This window comes from Silene latifolia, chromosome 11, assembly GCF_048544455.1.
Source record: "Silene latifolia isolate original U9 population chromosome 11, ASM4854445v1, whole genome shotgun sequence".
Taxonomy (NCBI): domain Eukaryota; kingdom Viridiplantae; phylum Streptophyta; class Magnoliopsida; order Caryophyllales; family Caryophyllaceae; genus Silene; species Silene latifolia.
The window spans coordinates 162,140,992-162,161,676 of NC_133536.1; the positions used below are offsets into that span (position 1 = coordinate 162,140,992).

General features: G+C 41.4%; 1 protein-coding gene across 1 annotated transcript; it reads right to left on the bottom strand.

Moving 5' to 3' along the window:
• Window positions 1-17,261: 17,261 nt before the first annotated feature.
• Window positions 17,262-19,663, bottom strand: LOC141615173 (uncharacterized). The gene is made up of 5 exons (XM_074433664.1): window positions 18,970-19,663; window positions 18,138-18,860; window positions 17,893-18,054; window positions 17,493-17,807; window positions 17,262-17,416 (listed from the first exon to the last, which is right to left on the bottom strand). The coding sequence occupies exons 1-2, from the start codon at window positions 19,225-19,227 to the stop codon at window positions 18,402-18,404; spliced, it is 717 nt and encodes a 238-aa protein (XP_074289765.1). The 5' UTR covers window positions 19,228-19,663; the 3' UTR covers window positions 17,262-17,416; window positions 17,493-17,807; window positions 17,893-18,054; window positions 18,138-18,401.
• Window positions 19,664-20,685: the final 1,022 nt, after the last annotated feature.

Genomic DNA, 20,685 nt, shown 5'->3' on the forward strand with positions numbered 1-20,685 from the left:
TCCTCCGGAGTAGTGGCTTTCCTCCACCGCAGATAGGAGTCCGACACCCATAAGGCACTAACAGAAGAGTTCAAGAACCACACGTTTCTTTGTGCCCATTTAATGGCCCACTCCCTTCGACTCTCAGTAGTAAGCGCAATGGCAGTCTGCAGGACAGTGTCAAGCTTCGGGATTGTCTGCTTCAGCCCAACCTTGATGTATACCATGAATTCCAAGCCAGAAATGCGCACAGATCGGGTAGGATCCAAGGAAGATACTCGAGTGACAGATTTGAGATGCCACCACGGTACAACCCATCTAATCAAGGGGCCATCATCACTCTTCTGTTTGTTTTCCCAGTAATTGCAGACCCGAGTGAAGTCCACCATGTAAAGCCTGGTCCTCATTGCAATTGAGCGAGCATGATAAGAAGGGACATGAACTGGGGGCTCGATCAATCGAAGACGCTCCATAAGCCAGACCTACCAAAAGAGGGTATTAGGAACAAAAAAACAAAAAAAAAGAAAATAAAAGAGAGAGAGAGAGAGAAAGAAAAGTGTTCTTTTACCTACAGAATAACGGGACTTCCCAAATAAGGTAGGTCGCGATTGGCTTTCCTGTTATCCAAACCCAATAGGATCTCTCCTAATCATAAACAGGCTGGGCTCCTGCGCAGTTCCATTTGCTCAACTAGGCCCAGGAGACGGGGATCACCTCTCAAATCCTCATCAACATGACCTTAAAGGACATATACATGTAACAAGAAAAACCCAAAAGCCCTTCGCCTGGCAACATAAGAGACGGTCGGGTCGGCCTTGTTAATGAATCGGTCAATAAAGTCCAACATTCGCACTCCTTTCGAGGTCACTAGACGGTCCACCTCAATTCTTGTCAATCCAAGTAAGTCTCTAAATTTGTTCTTATACCCTTGTGAAGTAGAAGGAATAGCAGGCAAGTGTTCTGGGTCCCACCCACCAATCGCAGCAATTTCTTCAGGAAACGGGCAAATGTCACTTCCGGGGAAAGCAAAAACATGATAATTCGGGTCCCAATAATCAAGACAAGCATCTAGGAATGGTTTGACCACCTTCATAAGCTTCAATATCAACAATGATCCGATATTATAAGCACCCATGTCGTGTTTCTCCATGTTGGAAAACTCGTTGGTCCACTCTTTTAGACGAATCTACAAAGTATTCATGATGAAGGATTATTTTGAGGACTTTATATAATAAGACGAGGAAGAGACGGAAGAATTGTGTGAATAAAACCTCTATCGACATCTCTATTTATACTAAAATCTGTCTCCTAAATTCCGCCAGGACGGAAACACCGGGGAACAGGCGCAGCACCTGCTGCGCCTCTTCAAAGGGACGCAGCTCCTCCTACGCCTCTTCCTCAGCATTGTTTCTGTGAATTTCCGCGGTGGATCTTTCCTAAATTCCTTAACGAATAATTTCTTATTCATACGGGTTATTATTTTGGTAAATACGTGAAAATTACCATAGTTCGTATTTCCTAATTTCGCGGATGCGCATTTCGAGGCAATATCAGCATTTTTCGTCATTTTAACACACTTACATATTTCTTTCTATTTTCTTCCTTTTTAGGAAATCAAACTTATGTGCTTCTTTTTATTTATTTCTTTATTCGGGAATCATTTCACTCCCGTCCCACGTTACATTTCTAACTTATAGATTTCTATTTTTTTTTATTTTTTTTTTTGGGGTAACCCTTCCTACCGTCCGGTCATTTCCGGCAAATTTTTTGCATTTTTTGCATTTCTTTGAATTTTTTGCACTTTTGAGTCAGTCGTTTTGCGCTAATTTAGGCCATACATCATCAAATATATGTTTCACGTGAACTTCTATTGATGTGGGTGATGTCGTCGGGTCACATCCAATCAAACACATTTATAATACTCAACAAACAACTAGTTAGTGGTAAGTCGAGATCGATCCATGGGACGGTGTGCTTTGGGTTCTAAGTCTATCTATCTCGATTTGTGCTAGTGTCACAATTTGTTTGGGTTTGTAGTCGTGTTCTAGACTAATGCAAATAATATAGTAAAACAAGCAATAAAAAGAAGGATGTAAGCAAATGATTAAAAGTGCTAGGATATCATGGGGTCATAGGGGATTCATGGGAGTTGATCATACAAACATGTTTACAAAGTTGCAAGCAATTAATGGTATGGAGGAACCGAGTTGGTTTATGTCTTACGGTTCATAGGAAGAGTTGGGTCCCGGAGCCGAATCGATTATATTGTACAACACCTACAAGTCGACTTACTTTCCTCCTATTCAGCTTCTATGCATGGTCTAACAAGACTCGAGTTGTTTTATATCTTACAAGTCAAGTTGAGTAGATAAGAGATGGTTGTAAATGCAAGGATTCATAGGCTTAGCATTTCATCAAACATAACATGTGCATAAAGTTGACATCACAACAAGCAAACAATTTAATTATGAAAACATATTAGATTAAGCATGATAAATCCCATGTTGATTTCCCCTAATTACCCACTAATCCTAGCTAAAGAGACTACTCACTCATTATCATGGAGAACATGTCATTAATGGTGTCAAACATAACAACAAGTGTAAACATGATAAGAGAATGAGGAAATAAACAATAAAGAGTAAAGGGTAAAAGAATTATACCAAACTTGAGATGATTCCAAATAATAAAGCAAAGAATAATAGAAGAAACTTGATTGATTGATGAAGGGTTATCAATCCTCCAATAATAACCCAATAATCTTCAATTACCCAAAAGTAACAAACTTGAACAATAATTAAGGAGAGATTAATGTGTAATTTTGTGGAAAGATTGAGATTAATCTATTCTAATCTACTCCTAATCTAATCTAGGAAGGATTGATTTAATCTAAGGAAACTTGATTATATCTAATAAAACTTGATGGTTTGATTATTACAAATGGGGTATATATAGTGGGGATTAGGTGTAAGAATTAGGGTTAACTAAGGGCTTAAATGCCGATTAAGTCCCTTGTTGAGGAAACGCCGGTCTTTTTGGAAAGACTCCGGCCTCTAGGGAGACTCCGGTCTCTAGAAAAGGATGTGCATCCTTCCTTGAAGCTTGAAGAAGATGAAATGGGCCTGCCTGGGAATCCGGGCGTCTTTAGCACGGGACGGCCGGATTTGGTGATTTCTGCCCGGGCGTCATGTGGGGAAGACGGGCGGATTGTTGGGAAGACGGGCGGATTGGTCTCGGGACGCTTGGATTCTGGGCTGTGTATTTATCTTTTCCTTCTATCTAGCAATCCGAGCGTTTTGAGGGGAAGACGGGCGGATTGTTGGGAAGACGGGCGTCTTCAGTCTCGGGACGCGCGGATTGGCGAACAGTGTCTTCGTTTGAGCTCGGATTGTAAAACGGACGTCATTTTCTCATCCGGACTCCTATTGGAGTCATTCAAAAGCCTAGATCACTTGTTTTTTCGACGCCATTCCATTTAGCATATTTTTAGAGCCAAAGGAGCAACCCTTGGTTCGGTTTTTGAGCGATTTCTTCTTGTAATGCCTTCCCTCTCGTCATTCTTACTTTTAACCCTTTGATCCTTCTATATACACTTTATTCTTACATCTTTGGTCATCATTCCTGCCTCCTCTTCATACTAGTCCATCTAATATCATCAATAAGCTTCCAAATATGCACGAAAGACGGGAATTTTCGCCTTATTATCTCCTTTTCTACAAAACATATGAAATGCGATAGAAAAGCAAATAGGAAGGTTTTGACGGAAAAAATGGCCATGGAATGTTATAATAGTATGAAAAATAGGCTCAATTAGGGGACTAAATGTGTGCAAATAATGTTCACATCAAATATCCCCAAACCGAACCTTTACTCGTGTAACACCCCCATACTCCAAGTGCCTTAACAGGACCACTCAGGTATAAGGATACTACCATCTCGGTTGCCCGAGGTACTGAATATCATAAGACAATAAAGAAACGTACTTTTAAAGTAATTATAGATTAAGTGATTACATGTTCAAACCAAAACTAATAAAAGGAATTACAAGGTTCTCATACGGTCTACAGCTAAAACTATCAAAGCCACTAGACTTCGTCTGACACAGCGGAAGACTTCAAACTGCCACGTGATGACTCATCCCAGCTATCCCATACGCGTCATATCACACTGCTCAATAATCGCTCACCACCCCGAATGGATCACCACAGTTTTTAAAACATTTAAACGGGGTCAGTACTAATCACACAATTCAATACATATATCAACAATGAGATAAACAGACAGCTGAACTGTCACACACACACACATACACCACCAACTCCCATCGTCTTAATACTGACTGTCCACTGGACCAGCCCTGCCAGTGGGGGACCGCAGCCGTTCCCACCTAAGCCCCGCTCATCGTACGAGCGATAACCCTGTCCCATTAATGTGCACATCTCCTTTCGTGGCGGGTTCCACGAAGGGCGAAACTAGGGCGTGAGATCACTCCCGCAAGTGACCCCACTCAGCCGAGAACGCATCTCGAGAACCATCAACAAACACAACCACAATCACAATCACAATCACAATCACAATCACAATCATCATATCAAACAACTAATTACAGCACATCACCAATATCCCATTATGGGACTAATACGAGTAGGAAATCCTACCGAAAGCACAACACGCAGACGGTATCTACAAATTTGTATCAAAACGGCTCCTCTACGAATTCTCCTCCTATCATACATAACACATAAAGACTACACATCACAAACTACACACCAAAACCCCCAATTCCTAAATTAGGGTTTAACCAATCTTAACAAAACATTATAAAAACTATATTAAAAGCTTACCCCCGACGCCAGGAATCCAACGACACGAAAAACGACAAGAACCGACCGTCTGAACTCCGGGAATTGCTAAGAATGCGATTAGGAAGATGAAGTGGCTGCTTTCTCTCTTAAACGGGGTTTTAGGTTTTGTAAAAGTGAATTAAAACAATGACGAATATGTTTAAATACCTTAATCGCATAATTATTAAAACCCGAGAAAACTCCCCGTAAAACCGGACACTCGATCGAGTACCCAAGGTACTCGATCGAGTACCCCCTTACTCGATCGAGTACCCCACTACTCGATCGAGTACCCAACAGTCGAAAACTATTTTATCTCGCCACTTACCCTTACTCGACAGAGTAAGGGCTACTCGATAGAGTACCCCAAGACTTATAAATACGGAGTATTACAGTCTTCCCTCCTTAAAAGGAACTTCGTCCCCGAAGTTCAACCCATACATAAAAACAACCATACAGACTCGACCAAGACACAACAACTTAGCTAAGGACTCAAGAACTCGACCGAACATAGCACATGAACTCTTAACACCCACTCCATCAACTATGTTTACTTCCACAACATGACTCACTATACCGTATCTACCACATATATATCTCTCACGATACCAACTCCATACATAACCAACTACCATCCTCTAATGCTGCTAGCTCCATAATATCATCAACTATCAAATCCAATACCAAGACACTCATAGACATCAAACGGGATGTTACAATCTACCACCCTTAAAAAGGAACTTCGTCCTCGAAGTTTACTCACACTCGTAACCTCATCATCCAACTGTCAACACTAGCGAAATATTCTCACACTCCTAAACATCACGCTACTACAAGCACGGTCATGACCTTTAATAAAATCACCCACAACACGAATCGATCTTTTATTCTACATCAAGACTCAACTTCCGAATATATTACCATATGTACAACCATCAAAATCTGTTTTATCGCATCCTACTCCTCTTAAGACAAATGTTACGTCCTCGTAACTCACTAATACCAAACCATATCTATATCTCATTACCCTCTGTACCACCACATGTCAAAGATAACCGTCTATAACCCAAACACTCACCATTCTTATATCCAAGGCTCCCATACATAAACATTTCCAATTCCTCAACTCATTCGGCAACAAGACCTAACCTATACCATAAACTCGTAGCAAATCACCATACCCACTCTTCATTATTACTCGCCAAACAAAGATACCTCTCTACGTAAGGCACTTATCTCCCAGAAGCATAACTCACGATCCGCACTCGTTACGTACACGCACACTAGATCCTCAAATTCTTTCTTTCATTACCGCAAAATTCATACACAACTTAACATGACACTAATTTCCCCAACACCCTACACTCACTGTCTCAACAAAAGATTATGAACTACCTGCCGCTTTCAGATCATTACCACACATGTTCCACGAATTATTTTCCATTACCATGTCTACCGATGTCTCATCCAAAAACAAGATCAAAATTATCAGAACAACCTCTCACAACCGTGTCCCATCAACAGAATATCACTATCCCATGACAACAACGAAAACATATCCAACTCTATTTCATATCATACTCTACCTCATTCCCAACTTAACTCGGTAAAGAAAACATCAATAAACAAGACAACTGTCTATCTCGCACAAATCGAAACTCGCAGGGAGCAACATCAAACAAAACAACAATCTATGTATAACTGATATGTACTTTCGAAACTCGAATCATAATCATCCCGCCTACTCCACCACAACCGGTGACGGCATCACAACACCGCCACCAACAGCCACACCGTAGTGCGAAAATACCCGCATCACAAAGACTATGTACCGTGCCCGGATTACCACCCGAGGCACCACAACCACACCGATAGACATCACAACCGCATACAATTCCCATAAATACGACTCAAAGATAACTTCTCGGACAAGAAAAACTTACTTAAATCCACCTTATTAAATCACCACGCAACATATTATATGGATAAACAGATAAGCATCTCATGAACATCATCTCTACCATTTCCCGGGATACACATGTGTTATCAATACACATAAAATTATAACTAGCTATGTCAAATCAATCAAATTATTACCTTTTTGGATATCATTAAATTAAATTACCGTGCCCAACATGTATATTACAGAACATTCATAAAACAACTTTATAATTATCACACCATACCACTTCTTGTGAGGTCAGAACCTCACACAAACATTTACACATATCATAGACCCGTAATCACAACCAACTAGTCAATCCTGACCACGTAAGTCACCACTCGAAAAAGGTTACCTGCTGCCCGAGTTTAACTCATATGCCCCTCATAACATATTCCCCCATTCGCACAACCATCACTTCCTGCCAAATATAACCATATCTTCACTATTCAACTAATAGCGTCCGCCTCATCTAACCACATCTTATACCCTCTCACAATCATACACAACAATCAGGTCACTACCAAATCAACCTCTTTAGAATTGTTACCTTTCTAATATTCCATCACTCTTAACCATTAGTGATAACACCACAATGCCACCGCTGCTCGTATATAAAATCTCTTACACTCATATCAAAATAACATGGTTTTTCTCCTATTTTTGGTTAATATTGCAAATAACGAACATCAAACCCATCCACAAAATTACCTCAACATTATTCCCAAAGCTAACTTATTTGTATTGTCATCCAACTCTCCACCAAATATCTCGTATCGTGCCAATACTCCACCAACTTCTTACTCCCTTAATTCCTCGAAACTCATTACCAATCATGTTGCCCTGAAACTCCTATATAACCTTTAGCTAACATCCTCGTGATACCATCACATATTTCGATGATTTCTCATCTTTATATCACATAGCTCCGGTGAACATTTTCCTCAGCTTACTTTTATCCTTCTTTTCTCTTTACACTCAATAATACCAATTAATAGTTCAACTCCTTATTCCTTCTAGCTAACTCTTTAGAAATCTGGTTACCCCTTCGTTGCTCCAAAACTTAATTCCATTATTTTCTACCGACATCATCTCACTCTTTCTTCCCATGGATCTTCTCTTATTATGCTATCACTCATACTTGCCACTAATCTATCCATAGAACCAACGTTTAATGTTCAAACAATTGCATCCCCCTTTTTACATCTCTAGAAATCAGAATTCATTTAATACCGTTAATTACCCAAGGAAATCACACAGTAGTTTCATCTTTTAATAAACCAAACCTCCCAAACTCACTCACTGTCTACAAATACACCTCGCGACATGTCTCCACAAAGTTCACTATATATTACTCTTCTCAACCCCTTTAAACGAACTTTCACTACATAAATCCATAACCCACACGACTCCTAACCATTTCCTTCCATAACTCTTTACACATCTCAAGCTGCCACTATCCACATTCTTACTTTCAATCTTTTCATTCTCACGTTCATTATACTCACATCATCCCTTGTCTATATTCACTTATTTTTACATTACTCAACACACAATCATATCACTCATCCCGTCTCGCAAAACGTGCGCCATGCCTCAATAGACTATACCAATCTTCCTTTTCTTTTTCCACAATCTATCATAATCACATATAACTCATGTCCTCCCCACCGAACTCATACTCATCATAGTGCCACTCTTTACATCATAAGATTGGGTAACTTACGCTTCAGGACCAACACATACGTAAAACAATGCATAAAGAAGTAATACAACACCTTTGAATTAAACATAATATGCAACGAATGTCAAAAGACAAACATATGACCCGAAATACGCATATGACCTGCACAGACCCCACTCGATCGAGTACCAGAACCTACTTGATCGAGTTGAGGCTACTCGATCGAGTGCCCAACATGCTCGATCGAGTGCCCCGACTCGAACCCAAACAGACCTTCGATCTTCGACTTACTCGACCGAGTAGCCCGGCTACTCGATCGAGTGATTTATACTCGATCGAGTGCCCGAGGTACTCGATCGAGTGCCCAAAAACACGATTCTGGTCAAAATAACGACAAATACCCACTCGATCGAATCAAACCCACTCGATCGAGTCATGCAGACTCGTGAATACTACCCGAATGTTATCTCACATACCCTAACGTACTATGCATTCATTATTATTTCAACATTATGATTACAACTACGCATTCAAATCTGCGCGACTCCTCATACAATTAACAAAATAATCTACTTCGTGTTATTAAGTGCCACGTTATAAACAGCCATCATGCTTTTCATCCAATTCGTTATACAAAACACATATCATTGAACCTCTATTCTTCATGTTACTACTTACCAAATGTCAAACATTACCATCTATATGCTCATATAACATTCAACTTTCAATCATGTATTACCCGCATGTTTTAAATTTTCATAACTTTTCATAACACAAACCACACCCATACACTACAAATCCTATTCCCATGTTGCTAATACAACAACATTACAAATCCACTTTATCACACATCATCATATACGAACTACTTTCTTTTTTCTACCATATCATTCATCATTCTCATATACTTTTCCAACGATTCCAACCAACATGTAAGCCAACTATCATGCAACATGCTTTCAACAAACCATATACAGCACAATTAACATACACGTCGCACATATACACACGGACTCCACGTTCCCATACCATGTGACTGGCTTAAGTATCATGGGGCCAAGATTTTGAAGTGAGGGCGCCTACTCACCCAAAACCTAGCATCAGCCGGGGCTCCCATTACACATACACCAGGTTCATTTTATTAGACTCCCTATGTTCATTATGTTCATTTGTTACAGGTTCCAAAATCGTCGCTCTGATACCATTTGTAACACCCCCATACTCCAAGTGCCTTACCAGGACCACTCAGGTATAAGGATACTACCATCTCGGTTGCCCGAGGTACTGAATATCATAAGACAATAAAGAAACGTACTTTTAAAGTAATTATAGATTAAGTGATTACATGTTCAAACCAAAACTAATAAAAGGAATTACAAGGTTCTCATACGGTCTACGACTAAAACTATCAAAGCCACTAGACTTCGTCGACACAAATGGAAGACTTCTAACAGCCACGTGATGACTCATCCCAGCTATCCCATACGCGTCATATCACACCTGCTCAATAACTGCTCACCACCCCCGAATGGATCACCACAGTTTTTAAAACATTTAAACGAGGTCAGTACTAATCACACAATTCAATACATATATCAACAATGAGATAAACAGACAAACCAACACACACACACACACACACACACACCAACTCCCATCGTCTTAATCTTGATCCGTCCACCGGACCACCGCCATGGGGGACCGCAGCCGTTCCCACCTAAGCCCCGCTCATCGTACGAGCGATAACCCTGTCCCATTAATGTGCACATCCCCTTTCGTGGCGGGTTCCACGAAGGGCGAAACTAGGGCGTGAGATAACTGTCGCAAGTGACCCCACTCAGCCGAGAACGCATCTCGAGAACCATCAACAAACACAACCACAATCACAATCACAATCATCATATCAAACAACTAATTACAGCACATCACCAATATCCCATTATGGGACTAATACGAGTAGGAAATCCTACCGGAAAGCACAACACGCAGACGGTATCTACAAATTTGTATCAAAACGGCTCCTCTACGAATTCTCCTCCTATCATACATAACACATAAAGACTACACATCACAAACTACACACCAAAACCCCCAATTCCTAAATTAGGGTTTAACCAATCTTAACAAAACATTATAAAAACTATATTAAAAGCTTACCCTCGACGCCAGGAATCCAACGACACGAAAAACGACAAGAACCGACCGTCTGAACTCCGGGAATTGCTAAGAATGCGATTAGGAAGATGAAGTGGCTGCTTTCTCTCTTAAACAGGGTTTTAGGTTTTGTAAAAGTGAATTAAAACAATGACGAATATGTTTAAATACCTTAATCGCATAATTATTAAAACCCGAGAAAACTCCCCGTAAAACCGGACACTCGATCGAGTACCCAAGGTACTCGATCGAGTACCCCCTTACTCGATCGAGTACCCCAGCTACTCGATCGAGTACCCAACAGGTCAGAAACTATTTTATCTCGCCACTTACCCTTACTCGACAGAGTAAGGGCTACTCGATAGAGTACCCCAAGACTTATAAATACGGAGTATTACAACTCGTCCCGAGTAAAGAGGTGAGAAAAACTAGACCTTTATTTAAACTAACCTACTAATATAACCGATGTGAGACAATTAGCGGGTCTCACTCTACCCCTTCAACTCACAACAAGACAACCATGAGGTAGGATGCCTTCTTGCAAAGCAAGGTGGGTCTTGCCAAAATGGCGACACAGCCAAACATTAAGCACACAAAATCAAATAATGGATGCATCTACAAAAGAATAGCCACTTTCCTCATCTAAGTGGCGGAAATTATCTACAATAGAAGCAATTTAAGGGTACGCTCTCCTTCATAGATGCAATTTCTTCAAACTACTAAGCCTATAAGGATACCAATAAATCACCTCCAAGTTGTGTCAAGCTAGGGTACCTTTGTCCTCAATCGTTAAATGCTTTTGTCAAGAGTAGACTCCCTATGGTGTTAGAAACACTGGAGGATCGCGGAATTCCCCCTCTTGCCTAGACAAGAAGAAGGGTCATCCCCTCTCTACCATGCACAAAAATGGATACGATGGATAAAGGGATCGATAGATATTTGAGTTTCACTTTGGGAGTTTGCTTTTGTTTTTGTTTTTCCCCCAATTTCTTGTGGCATATAATATTTGAGAACACTTTCTTGCCATTTCTTTTTGATTTTTGGTATTTCAATACTTGACAACTTTCAACTTTTCTTTGCATTTCTTTTTGAACATTTTCAAAGTCACCCCATATGTAGTGAGGGTGCCTTTTATTTGAAGCATAAGAGTCTATTTTTGCTCCTCTTTTCATTTGATGCATTTTTGCAAACTTTCTTTCACTTTTCATTTCATTTCTTGAACTCAAATTTGAATAATTTTTGTGCCCATTCCCTTTGATGACAAAAATGTGGTAGAACATGGATGAATGATGGTTGCATGGTTTCAAGGGTCACCTTGGAATAAACGGTAGCCAAGGAGTTATCACACCACAAGGTACTCTTGACTAGGCCTTAATCCATGGGTCAAAGGATACTAGCATGACACATCTTAAGGTGTTTTACAAGTATTCTAACAAGCAAAGTCTTAAGAAGAAAAAGCATCTACTAGGGCCTATATACACTTGTCAAGTTCCCAAGTAGACGATTTCGCAAAAGTTTTCTAACATGCAAACTACATGCCATGATGCAACTAATATATATACATCCAATGCAAATGATTCTACCAACTAATATGCCATATAAACTAAATGCAACTCCTTACAACACATAGATACACAAACCGCAACAACAAAATACACCACATCCTCCTTGACATGTAAGCCCATCCTCCTCATATGAATAATGAAAAAGAAATGGAAGGGAAATAGAGATTAGAACGATCATACCAAGCGGTCTTCATTTTCCCTTGCTAATGCCTCAAATGTAGTGTTGTATCTATGTGAGAAGAGAAAAAAAGCACAAGTATATACAATTCTACACTACTAAATTAAAGAACATGTTTTTGGTTTATGAAATTTTCAAATTTTTATGGATTTTTGTTGATTAATGAAATTAAAAGACATATTTTTGTGATTTTTCGAAATTTTTCAATTTTTATGCATTTTTGGAATATAAATTCCCATCCCCCACTTTATTTTGGACATTGTCCTCAATGTACATGTAGGAGTAGGAATGGAAAAGAAATACATGTTTTTGGATTTTTTTGATTTTTTGAAATAAAGTACAAATGCAATGATATGATATGAATGAATGCATGCTCTGACTAAATGCAATTCTATATGACATATATAACAAATGAATGCAAACTAAACTACACTAAATGATGCATGTTCTTCACCTATGATCAAACCTCCCCAAACCGATTTAAACACTATTTCTAGTGTAGAAATGAATAGGTTTGGCCATTAGTGGCTATGCATGAATTCTAATCTATATGCAACTAACTACATGAATCATGTGAGATATAATACAATGCAAACTATACTATATGAACTAACTAATGTGAATGCAATATGGAGTATTTCACAAATGCAAGCTAAATGTATATGTGTATAACTAAATGCAAGTGCAAAGTCAAAGGATAGGATATCTTACAAATGGTGGTTTGAGGGAGGACTCCACCAAACTCATTCCTTATTGAGGTCCTTTGTTTTGTCCTTAGAGCTCAAGGCTCTCAATAGAAGATCAAAAGCTTGTGAACAAGCTCCAAATAAGCATAAGTATGGTTTGCTTAACTTCAAGACGAAGCTTGGTCAAAGGAATTTGTCATTCATTATTGTTTTCTTCCTCTTCTTGGCACTTGGATATTCACGATGTTTCAAACCAATTGCCCATGATTCCTTTCATCACTAGGTATGAAGTATGGTTTATTTTCGTCCGGAGACTTCCACTTACCACCTTCTCTTTCACTTTCGGTGATGATGATAGCATTTGAATTTATCAATCCTTCATGAGTAGAAGGAGAATCCTTATGACCTTGATGACCGAGTTCCTTGGAAGTGGACATTGTGGGTGCCAAATTTCCACAAGTAGCTTCACGTGCAAGTTTCTCTTTGAGCTTTGCCACCAAGTAGCTTTTGTATGATGCCTTGACCTTTTGAAGAAGGTCCACCATATCCTCTCCAACAATCATTGGCTCCATGGTAGGGGCCAAGTAGTCTTCATGGGAAATGGGGAAAAGGAATTCATCTTCTTCATGGAAGCATACCTCAAACTTCTCAAGGATGGGCTCCTCAAGTAAGGCAATCTCACAACTCCATTCCTCTTCTTCATTGCAAGACACATATCCCGCATAAGCTTCTTCCATAGGCTTGCTTGTCATCATTGCTATCTCCATATGAATCATAGATGGGGGCTTCACTCCTCTTCATTAATTCTTCCTCCACCATCTCAACATTCACATCAAATGATACACCCTCATACTCACAAAGGTTAAGAGTATTTGGCTTACTCAACTTTATATCTTCCTCATCAAACACCACACTTTCATACTCACAAGAGCTCAATGAGGTTGGCTCTTCCCACTTCTCATCAAAGGTAACTCCTTCACACTCACATTCATGGTCAATGTCTAAAGAGTGGTGAGGGGTAGTTAGTTGGGTTTCTTTTATTTGGGCAATTTGAATTTCCAACTCCTCACCTTGAGTAACAATGCCTTGAAGAACAATGTCCCTTCTTTGGCTCTCTTCTAGCATTTGTTTGAAGAAGTTTTGTTGATCTCCCATCATTTGGAGAATCACATTTTGAATGGGTTCATCTTCTTGTTGTGGGTAAGTGTGAAAGTGGTTGTATTGTGGCATTTGGAATTGGTTGTAAAGTGAGTTTTGGGTGGTTGGTTGTTGTGGGTATTGGATATGGTGATTTTGGTGGGGAATGTTGGGGTAGTAGTTAGGATTTTCATTGTATGAGTTGTAAGGTAGGTTTGTGCTGACTTGCTCCTCAAACTCCCCATACCAAAAGTCATACTCAAAAGATCCAACATATACTCCATGAGTCAAGTCTTGAGCCATCATAGCTAAGACAAGGAAACAACTACAAGAATGGAAACTACACAAAAACGGTAAGAACTAGTTAGTGGTAAGTCGAGGTCAAACAAGTAAGAACTTAATCACATAGCGCCGTCCCCGGCAACGGCGCCATTTTGATGTGGGTGATGTCGTCGGGTCACATCCAATCAAACACATTTATAATACTCAACAAACAACTAGTTAGTGGTAAGTCGAGGTCTATCCATGGGACGGTGTGCTTTGGGTTCTAAGTCTATCTATCTCGATTTGTGCAGTGTCACAATTTGTTTGGGTTTGTAGTTGTGTTCTAGACTAATGCAAATAATATAGTAAAACAAGCAATAAAAGGAAGGATGTAAGCAAATGATTAAAAGTGCTAGGATATCATGGGGTCATAGGGGATTCATGGGAGTTGATCATACAAACATGTTTAGAAAGTTGCAAGCAATTAATGTTATGGAGGAACCGAGTTGGTTTATGTCTTACGGTTCATAGGAAGAGTTGGGTCCCGGAGCCGAATCGATTTGATTGTACAACACCTACAAGTCGACTTACTTTCCTCCTATTCAACTTCTATGCATGATCTAACAAGACTCGAGTTGGTTTATATCTGACAAGTCAAGTTGAGTAGATAAGAGATGGTTGTAAATGCAAGGATTCATAGGCTTAGCATTTCATCAAACATAACATGTGCATAAAGTTGACATCACAACAAGCAAGCAATTTAATTATGAAAACATATTAGATTAAGCATGATAAATCCCATGTTCATTTCCCCTAATTACCCACTAATCCTAGCTAAAGAGACTACTCACTCATTATCATAGAGAACATGTCATTAATGGTGTCAAACATAACAACAAGTGTAAACATGATAAGAGAATGAGGAAATAAACAATAAAGAGTAAAGGGTAAAAGAATTATACCAAACTTGAGATGATTCCAAATAATAAAGCAAAGAATAATAGAAGAAACTTGATTGATTGATGAAGGGTTGTCAATCCTCCAATAATAACCCAATAATCTTCAATTACCCAAAAGTAACAAACTTGAACAATAATTAAGGAGAGTTTATTGTGTAATTTTGTGGAAAGATTGAGATTAATCTATTCTATTCTACTCCTAATCTAATCTAGGAAGGATTGATTTAATCTAAGGAAACTTGATTATATCTGATAAAACTTGATGATTTGATTATTACAAATGGGGTATATATAGTGGGGATTAGGTGTAAGAATTAGGGTTAACTAAGGGCTTAAATGCCGATTAAGTCCCTTGTTGAGGAAACGCCGGTCTTTTTGGAAAGACTCCGGTCTCTAGGGAGACTCCGGTCTCTAGAAAAAGATGTGCATCCTTCCTTGAAGCTTGAAGAAGACGAAATGAGTCTGCCTGGGAATCTGGGCGTCTTTAGCACGGGACGGGCGGATTTGGTGATTTCTGCCCGGGCATCTTGTGGGGAAGACGGGCGGATTGTTGGGAAGACGGGCGGATTGGTCTCGGGACGCTCGGATTCTGGGCTGTGTATTTATCTTTTCCTTCTGTCTAGCAATCCGAGCGTCTTGAGGGGAAGATGGGCGTCTTGTAGGGAAGACGGGCGGATTGTTGGGAAGACGGGCGTCTTCAGTCTCGGGACGCGCAGATTATCGAACAGTTTCTTCATTTGAGCTCGGATTGTAAAACAGACTTCATTTTCTCATCCGGACTCCTATTGGAGTGATTCAAAAGCCTAGATCACTTGTTTCTTCGACACCGTTCCATCTAGTATATTTTCTGAGCCAAAGGAGGAACCCTTGGTTCGGTTTTCGAGCGATTTCTTCTTGTAATGCCTTCCCTCTCGTCATTCTTACTTTTAACTCTTTGATCCTTCTATATACACTTTATTCCTACATCTTTGGTCATCATTATTGCTTCCTCTTCATACTAGTCCATCTAATATCATCAATAAGCTTCCAAATATGCACGAAAGACGGGAATTTCCGCCTTATTATCTCCTTTTCTACAAAACATATGAAATGCGATAGAAAAGCAAATAGGAAGGTTTTGACGGATAAAATGGCCATGGAATGTTATAATAGTATGCAAAATAGGCTAAATTAGGGGACTAAATGTGCGCAAATAATGTTCACATCATCTATGTAAATTTCGGCAGCATGACGGCGTAAACCGTCATCTACCAAACCTGTTCAAAGCTAACCTGCAGGTACAAGCAACACAACCCAGTAGCAAAGGCACTCAGGCCATCATATACAACAGAAAAAAGGGATATGTATAACAAACTGGGGGCTCGAGCCCCAAGAAAAATCCAAAATGTCCAAAATATAGGTCCTAAAATGTACAAATGTGCAAGATACAGCGAACAAAAACAAACAACAACAAAGCTGCTACTGGTCGCCGCCTAACTCCGCAACTCTCGCCTCGAGAGCAGCAACCTCGACGTCGCGAACCTCGAGCTCCCTCAGCAGACAAGCTGTCTCTTCCCGAGACTGGTCAAGCTCTCGCTCTAGCTGACGCTCCCTCTGCAAGCAACAAAATTGGCTCATATCAATCATTTAAAACAATCATAAGAAAATAAGAAAATTCAAAAATGACGAAAGGTTCATACCTGACGATCTCGACCGCCGACAAGTGCCTTGACGGCAGTAGCTCGCAGCCGGTTGGCCACCCTCCATAACGCCACAAATCGGGACGGCGCAACCTGCATTTTCAAAAAAAAGAAGTTCTTAATAATGGGATAAGTTCAATCAAACGTGTTCTTACACAAAAGACCATACAAATTAGAGGCTCACCCTCCGAACCAGATGCTGCCAATCGTCCAGGCCAGCATCCGTCATAGCCACGTCAAAGTCACGCAGCTCGGAGATCGTCGTCCTCCCGGTCGTGTCAGTGTACTCGAGGGTCTCGGGGTACTCTGGGGGCTCGATGCCCGCCGCCTCGACCTCTTGCAAAGCTAAATGATTCTCATTAATCGGTGATCTTTCATAATATTCTCAAAAAGCAAGAATAAAAAAGGATAAAGCACTTACCACAACCGGCCAGTACGCAAACCTCCCGTAGAGGAACGCCGAGTAGTCCTCGCCAGGAAGAAGGAGGGCGTCACCACCAACGCCAGCCAAGTCAGCCTCCCTCTCAGCCTCCGAAGGCTCCCTAAACATCATCCTAGGAGGATAGATGGGAACCGTCAAGACATCCCGAGAGCACTGACGAGCCAAGCGCTCACCCAAGTACCACACAGGACCCATCGACGTCCTCAACAACAGCCGGCTCGAGCTCCTAGGTCGCAGGACCTCAGCCACAAAGGGGGGAGCGCCAGCGTACTCCGCCCAAGGCCTGGGCACCCACTGGGAAAAGACAAGCAAGAAATCATTCTTATGATCGGTAAAAAAAGTAATAAAGAAACAAAACGAATATAAGTGAGATGCTCACGCTATCCAACTGAAGAGCGTTCATGTCCCGCTAGTAGACACCGTGAGAGGAGCGCTTGCTCCTCGTGCGACACATCACCCAATCCCTCACAACGGGATAGGCCTTCTCCAGCGGCACCGTCCTCTTGGGCGAGAGGCTCGGAAAGTAAGAGTACACCCACGCCTGTGAAGCAAGATAGTCAATAACGATCTTTCGTAATTCGATAAGGAAAAGAAGTGATTATTAGTCCAAATGAAGGTTCATACCTCCAACAGTAGTCCAGGGCCGACATCACCAGGAGAAGTCCCCTTCTCCATCAACTCCAGACGAACCATGGCCCTCATGAAGTGGATGAGGTCCGCAAAACCAGCAGTGACCCAGTCCCAACGCCCTAGGGAGCTCATGTCAGAAAGATAGGGAAGAAGCTTCGTCGACAGCCTCTCTCCCTTGTCTCTAAGGTAGATCGAAGACAGAAACCACCAAAGCCACAAGTGGGCCCTCTGCTCAGCTGTACAGGGAGGAGGAGCCGTCTATCTCCCGTCGATCACCATCAACGTAGGGGTATTCCCCGTAAAGTAGTCTCGGACATAAGAACTAGGCACCAAACCAGGCACTGTAACAGCCTTCGGCGCTAAGTTCCAGCCGATGAACCTCCTAGCCTCGGCCGAGTCCACCCTTATGGCAGTCTCCGGCCACTCCACCACCTCAGTCCCACACGGCAGCCCAGAGATCATGCCGTAGTCCTCCAACGTGACTCCCACCTCACCAAAAGGCATGTGAAAAGTGGAAGTCGTATCCCATAATCGGTCCAAGAAAGCGCGGACCAGGCTAAGGTTAGCCCGTAGTTTCCTCTTCGCGATATCCCTCCAAGCCTGCACCAGGGCGCCGAACGATCCCTGCTCGATCATGGCCCGCTCCTCCGCCGACAGCCTCTCGTAGCACTCCATAGCCGTCGTGTAGCCCGATAACGATCTGATGTTCCCGGCCTCCTATTGTGATTTGAAGCAAAAGCTATCTTTAGTTTGAATGAAATTGGAAAAGAAATTAGAGCAAATGAAACGAAAGAATATGGGTGATGAGTAATGAATTCGAGGTTACCAAGCTCTTCACCGTCCTATAGGACAGGTGACCCTCCGCAGCCCAAAGCAAGTGCCTGCTGTCCCAGGTCTCAGCCCACGCAGGTGCTCCCCTCAGCTGGCGACCTCCTCGCCCCACGTTGGCCCGTATCGGGGCCTCCTCCTCCTCCGCAACCTCCTCCTCGAGGATCTCGTCCTCAGCAACCTCCCCGGCTGCCCTAGCCGCAGCAAAATCCTCCTTGAGAGCACGAGAAGCATCAACAGCAGTATCTATCTCCATGGGAGCTCTCCCAGAAGTGGAAGCCTTGTCACCTACAAAATTAAGGCATATTTAGGCCGCGTCAAGTGACGACAAGCCTTGATTAGGGGATTTCCGAGTTTTTAGAAGCCCGAAGTCGCTCTTTTCTCGCCATCTTTGGCCGTATTCCCACAAACCCGATCACTCATGTGGTAATTTAGGTTAAGCCAAGCCTAAGTTGAAGCCTAGTCATGGGTACGAGTCGAAATTTTGGCAGCATTTCGTTATAACGGCGATTATGCCCTAGAAAAGTGTCCTGAAAAAGCCATCACAAACTAAAATTCCGAGATGGTAGGAAGTTTACCCATCATTCAAGGATTCCAAATGTCAAGTTTCATCGCAAATGGGCAAGCCTAAGGCCATTTTCGAAGCAATTTACGGTTTAGCTGTGAAACCGTCTCAATTTCACTCAAATTCTCAAAACTCAACAAAAATTCGAAACAAATACATGGTTATGATCCTTATAATACCAACTAGCCATTTACATTGTTAATTTTATAAGGCAAGATCATTTGGGGGAAAAGCCCCAAATTTTCGACATTTTAGGGTTGAAAACCCTAAATTTTGTCGATCCAATTCGTCCGTTATAGAAGATTAATGCAAGAATGATATACATACCTCGATTAGTCATGGCGAATGCAAGCTTTTGGATCAAATTTTGGCGGAAATGGTTGAAGTTTGAGAGAGAAATTGATGAATTGTGTTTCGAAACAAATGAAGTGAACTCCCTATTTCATCGTGTTTTTAAGCAGAAAAGACACATCCAGGAATAGACGCAGCAGGTGCTCCGCTTCTTTCATGAGACGCAGCTCTTGCTGTGCCTCTTCCTTAGCTTCCCTTTATACGAATTTTCAAAAATTCGTTATGAGTTCGTTATTTGTGGGCCCATCTTTGGTGCGCCTCTTCCCCGATGCAATTTTATCTTTTTAGGTCCGTTTGACGATAATTCTTCGTTCAGACCCGCATTTCTAAGCCAACTGCAGACTCTTATACATTATTTATTGCTTCCAAGACCTTGCTTGTCACAACGAGCAGGTATTCTTTGACAGGTGTTTCGACACGCCTTCATTATATTCCCCCAGCGAGAGTAAGGAGATAGACAATCCCTCTCGAGACATGGAGATAAATTCCTGATAAGGTTTTCCCCAACAAGAGTTCGCGACATACAATCGTCCTTCTCTAGTTATTTTGAAGTTTGTTTGAAGACGACCCAAGCAGATTTCTCCCAGTAGTTCCCGCCTGTGTCCTGCTACCCATAATATTTCCTGTTTCCCCATGGAGTGCGATAAAATGTCGTTCTCCAGAGGTTCCCAGACCGGCAGAGTTCTTACACTCAAGCCTTAGTTACCCCTCAGTTTGAAATTATATTTTGGGCCTCCTTCCCATTGATGCTTTCCTTTAGGGTCCCACACCCTAGCACAGTCCTTACTTATCTTTTAG